Here is a 5,697-nt window from a genome sequence, read left to right on the forward strand (position 1 = left end):
CCTTCCCCACTCACCATTACCTTCGTCTTACCAATATTGACTTTTAACCCTTTCTTTTCAATAACACTTTTCCATCTGTCAAATTTTAACTGCAATTCTTCCATGCTATCAGCCATCAAGACTAAATCATCTGCATACAAAATCTCAAATAACAACCCCTCCATTATGTTTCCACACACAACATCCATCACAATTGCAAACAGAAACGGTGATAACACTGATCCTTGATGCACTCCTACCTTAACACTAAAAGCGTCCGACATCCCCCTTCCAACCCTCACCTTTGTCTTTGCCCCTTCATACAGCTGCATCACAGCTTTAACAAGTCTCTCATTCACTCCTTTCTTCCTCAACGCCCATTCAATGACCTTCCTCGGTACTCGATCAAAAGCCTTTTCTAGATCCACAAAACACATGTACAATCTTCGTTTCTTCTTTCTATAATTCTCCTGCAACATTCTCGCCATGAACAACGCATCCACCGTTCCCCTACCAGGCATAAACCCACACTGATGAAGCACTCTTCATCACTGAATAATAAATAAATGAAAACAAAAACAACACGAAAGCAACAAAATGCCGAACTTGGCAGCCCAGAAGATGGTGCTGTTCAGGACAGTCCAACTGTTGGTGGCCCCAGGAATAGGGATGGGCTTGACAGATCGTCTGCCAACATCGAATGCACTGAAGAGTGATTGGTTTTGCCTCCAATAGAGAGTGTCCGTGTACAAGTTGTGTACGAAGTGTTGCTGGGGCTGGAAGAAGTTCTGTACGACGCTGATGTTGGAGCCATCGAGTCTCGATCTGAAGAGGCGTGACTGGTCTTTGTTGCTTCGCGACTTCGCTTCCATCCAGTATAAGAAACTAAAGTTGTTTGTATGTTTGTTTGTCTGTGCCGTTGTGTGTTGGTTCATGTGTGTGTGTGTGTGTGTGTTTGTGTGTGTGTGATTATTTTGTTCGTCGCCATTGACTGCTATCATCGCATCATCATCACGGCAATCATCATACAACAAACCCATTGATTGGATCGACTTGAATTTTAAAAGGTTGATTGAGGTTACTGAGCAGCAAGCGTTTGTAAATGTGCTGCTGCTGTTCAGCTTGTTGCTTCATTACGTATATGCAGTTGTTCGTGCTGTCGGTCCAATAAAGATTCCCTGACGAGTTGTGCAATTGGTTCATGGTCGTTTTAATCATCGCCATCATTCCATAGCCACCGTCGTCGTCATCATCCTCCTCATCATAATCACTTACCAGTAACCCAATCAGCAGCGATGAACTCTGACCCCGTAAGTTCGCCATTCACGCCTCCCAGACCGACGACCCTTTCCAAGTGTGCCCCACTCACATGCATCGAAGATATCTGCTTCCTGCTGTTGTCCATCCATAATAGTTTCTGGTCGGCTGTGTTGTTGTTGTTGTTGTTGATGTGTTGTTGTATTGTTAGATTATGTTAACCACAACGATTCGCATTAAAATCAAGCATGTGTCAACACAAACATCAACCGACAGAAAAACAAAAACACCAACAACATCAGCAGCAGCACCAACCAACCAACCAGCCAACCAACCAGCCAACCAACCAGCTAACCAACCAGCAAACCAACCAGCAAACCAACCAGCCAACCAACCAACCAGTACCAACCAACCAACCAGTACCAACCAACCAGCCAACCAACCAACCAAATAAATAGCTGAGAGAAACAACGTAAGTGACATTGGTGACAAGGGAGAACCTGCTGACCTCACGAATCCCGACTTTACTCAAGTTATCGAAGCTGATCACTTTTATGCTAAATCCAGTTGAGTATATCAACATGTTTTGGTGCGCTGAAAAGAGGAATAATTATCACCACCATCATCGTCGTCGTCGTCATCATAGCAATGAGGATAAGGTTAAATTAATGAATGAATGAATGAACGAACGAACGAACGAATGACAATGAACAATATTATTAAGATTTCACTAATCCGTTCGTCAATACTTCCACTGTAAATTAATTAATTAACTCATCCATTAATTAATTAATTAATTCATTCATTCATTCATACATTCATCCATCCATCAACAATTCAACCAACCATCCAACAAACCAACCAACCAGCCGACCGACCGACCAACCGACCTACCTTTGCAAATTCTTCTATCCGAACTATCCCTACCAAAACCATTGGCACAAACGCAGTCATCAACATCATGCCGGCCTGAGGAGAAGGATGAGATGCAATGGTGGTTGCAGCATCCAGGCATTTCAGCATCTGCATGATGTGCATGTGAGCGTATTTTTGTTGATTTGAAGGACGGTTGTTTATTCGCCTCTTAGGTTCGATTTTGTAATTATTAAAGTCAACTTCACTCTTCATGTATCGAGTATGAAGGAGGACTGGAACGATGGATACTTCAACATCTGCGAGCACCGTCCATAAAATGCCCACACCCACACCGGGTATTTCATGAACGATGCACAGACGACATAAAATTCAACCAGTCAATAAAATGAAAACCCACCACTTTCGCTCCTCAGTAGAAACATCTTCATCTTTACCACAGGACTGGTCATGTTCTTAATGAGCACAGTTCCATTCCTGGCACTAACATTCACTAGAATTAGGAGGGTGGCGTTCGAGCGCTTCTCCACCACGTACAAGTCATCGCCGTCGGCCAGCAACGATTGAATTGTATGGAAGGGACGATCAAAATCGAACTTTGTAGGCGAGTATGACGGCTCGTCGCCGATTCGTTGGTTGAAGATCGTTGACTGGTTGGTCGGGTGGTTGATGAACCACCACAAAAATTTGGATCGCTGGTCGTATGACAGGCCTGGTTTATGAGCGGCAGATGAAAGTGGATGCCATCGTTGTCTCACCGTTTCATCATCATCGTCGCCATCATCATCGTCGTCATAACCATCACAGCAACTAACCAGCAACAACATCGCTATTGTTAAGACTGCCGCCCTGGCTTTCGTAGCCTCCGGTCAGCCCATCAATGCGGTACTCCCGGTTCGGGTTGATATCTCGCAAGACGAACACCTCATTCCTCACCCTGTCGATCCAGGCTATTGTTACTGGACTGTTGGAAAGAAATTATTATTATTATTCATGAAAAGTATGGCAGTTGTGGTTAAGAATGATAGCTGGGCAGTGAGGCAGGCACTTGATCTCACTGGCGCGCTGACTGCATTCGAATGAGGAACGATCTTCCTCTGTCAATAAAACTAAATGGGAAGCCTTGCTAGGACGACGACGATGATAATTTCAACATCCAACGATCCACTTCCCATCATGATAATGGAATAGCACATGCGACCAAACAACACATCCACACATTCACCACCTCAGGATGACCAATGAATGGGGATTTCCAACGTATTCTCCGGGGATCGGTAAGACTCTCTTCAGTGACCCATTGACCTTCGACATGATTATCTGACCTTGAATCTGCCCCGATGGCGTTTTTTCTATGACGCAGGTGAACATTACGTCACGATTTGGATGACGAGCGACGCAGGTCACGTTGTGCCCGCCTTCAAGGGTGAGTGGGAAACAAATTTTTTAGAAATTTAAAATTAACATTTTCAATTACAGATCCATCCAGTCAATCAAATTAAAAACAGCTCAGTCAATCAACCAATTAGTTAATCACTCAATCAATCGGCCAACCAGCCAACCAACCGACCAGCATCCAACTCAGCAATCCTGCCACCATCCATATCGGCCTCATACAATCCACCGCTGTGAACTCCGCCACTGCTGCTTAGGAACAACTTCTTAGACAAGCCGTCGAAGTCGACGTCCGTGAAGATGTGGTTGGGCAGTGGCTGCAAGATAGTTGTCAGTGCGTTTTGATGGACGTTGTCTGGGTAGACTCCGCGAAGTTGCTGACTGTGTAAGATCAGAAGGAGCTTGGGACTGTCTGTGTGTGTGCGCGCGCGTGTGTGTGTGTGCCTGTGTGTGCGTGTTTGTGTGAGAGTTTACATAACAACAGTAACAACAACAACAACAACAAAACATACATGTGCAGTTGTCGTTGGCATCCATCTGCATGAGGTGCGGACACTTGCAGGCGTGCTTGCCGTCGAGCGTCAGCAGGCAGACCGCGTTGAAGCCGCACAACTTGCGATCCACCATCTCGTTCAACTGACTGGAGAAGCATGGACTCTCAACTGCGTAGACATCATTATCAATATCGTCAGTTGGCCTCTTGAAGAAGACAGACAGACAAACAAACAGGCAGACAGACAAACAGACAGACAAACAAACAGACAGACAGATAGACAAACAAACATACTATAGTCTTGTACAACGGGATGAAAAGCGTGCAGGTCAAAAGGTTGTGTGGCTGTCTTTATTAATTGCTGAACGTTAGATCCATTAAATTTGTTCGCCTGAATAGAAGTATGTTTGTCGGTCCTAAATGCTTGCATGTGTGTGTGTGTGTGTGTGTATCTATGTGTGTGTGTGTGTGTGTGTGTGTGTGTGTGTGTGTGTGTGAGTGTGCGTGAGTGTGGTGATTATCATCCTATTACAATGATATTTATCATGAAATTACTAGTGTAAGTGAATAAATGTTATTAATAACGGTAATTAGTAATTTATTTAATCATTCATTCGTCCTTTGTTCAACCATTTCTTTGTTCATTCATGCATTCCATTGTTCAATCCTTCACTTATTCATTCCATTGTTCAATCCTTCACTTATTCATTCCATTGTTCAATTATTCGCTTATTCGTTCCATCGTTCAATCAATCCTCCATTCAATCCAGCCCTTAATCACTGGCTCACTGATCAACCGACCATGTAGATGGAGTTGGTCTTCCAGTCAGTCCAGATCATCTGATGGTCGATGATGGTGATGGAAAAGGGGTGGGAGAGGTACTCGTAGCCCCTGAGGATCTCCCTCTCATCCCCACCGTCGAAAGTTATCGTGTGGATTGAATCAGATCTTTTTTTTGCATGAAAATTTTATGAATAAAAATGTTTTGAACCTATTAGAAACAGAACGATGAAAATTTTATAAACGGTAGACTCACAAAACATAGCCCACCCACATTACTAAAAATATAGTTTAATGATTGAATGATTGTGAGGTCCCGGACTGAGGCCACTGCAACTAACAACAAAGAGAAACACATTCCCCAAAGCCACCGTTAAATATCCCCCTAACTTTGCATCAATCCAGTAGAGACGAACCAACTCGTGGTCGATGGCGATCCCGTTGGGCCAGCCAGCACCCACCACCTTGGAGACGTTGAATATTACAACTCTATTATCGCCACTCATCGATGCCCGCTCTATTCTTGGATACTTCGGGTCCCAATCAGTCCAGAACATGTAACTAAATTTACATTTTTGTTATCGACACCAGATCAATATGCATATATATGTAGTACATTTTTTAGGAAACTACAAAATTAATTAAAAAATGCGACGTTAAATAAATGGCCACATTTGAATGAGTGACCGTTTGAACCCACCCTAATCGAGGGTATAAAACAATGCCTCTGGGGTTCTTCATTTCGCCCGATATAACAGTCAGTCGTTCCTTGCCCCAAAAGTTTGAAACTTCGATTTGATCAAGGTAGCTCTCGACCCAGTACAGTTTGTGGTTAACCCAATCCACTGCCAGTCCCTCTGACGTCATCAAACCACGTGACACGATTTTCTCGATATTAGTTATCGGTTCTGCGTTCGGT

General features: G+C 43.8%; 2 protein-coding genes across 2 annotated transcripts in view; both read right to left on the bottom strand.

Moving 5' to 3' along the window:
• HELRODRAFT_180677 (hypothetical protein) overlaps positions 1–4,131 on the bottom strand; it is a gene marked incomplete at both ends in the record, with an annotated part of 20,864 nt that extends 16,733 nt beyond the window's left edge. The window contains 10 exons of the mRNA XM_009029985.1: positions 586–864; positions 1,016–1,157; positions 1,255–1,396; positions 1,745–1,830; positions 2,155–2,259; positions 2,510–2,821; positions 2,925–3,073; positions 3,338–3,527; positions 3,752–3,916; positions 4,017–4,131. Of these exons, the coding sequence (XP_009028233.1) occupies positions 586–864; positions 1,016–1,157; positions 1,255–1,396; positions 1,745–1,830; positions 2,155–2,259; positions 2,510–2,821; positions 2,925–3,073; positions 3,338–3,527; positions 3,752–3,916; positions 4,017–4,131 (1,685 nt within the window). The remainder of the gene's footprint in view (positions 1–585; positions 865–1,015; positions 1,158–1,254; positions 1,397–1,744; positions 1,831–2,154; positions 2,260–2,509; positions 2,822–2,924; positions 3,074–3,337; positions 3,528–3,751; positions 3,917–4,016) is intronic.
• Positions 4,132–4,789: 658 nt separating this feature from the next.
• Positions 4,790–5,645, bottom strand: HELRODRAFT_88372 (hypothetical protein; the record flags this gene model as incomplete). The annotated part of the gene is made up of 3 exons (XM_009029962.1): positions 4,790–4,946; positions 5,169–5,339; positions 5,479–5,645. 3 exons carry the CDS (start codon positions 5,643–5,645, stop codon positions 4,790–4,792), a joined length of 495 nt encoding a protein of 164 aa, XP_009028210.1.
• Between the last annotated feature and the right edge of the window lie 52 nt (positions 5,646–5,697).

This window comes from Helobdella robusta (assembly GCF_000326865.2).
Source record: "Helobdella robusta unplaced genomic scaffold HELROscaffold_64, whole genome shotgun sequence".
NCBI lineage: Eukaryota > Metazoa > Annelida > Clitellata > Rhynchobdellida > Glossiphoniidae > Helobdella > Helobdella robusta.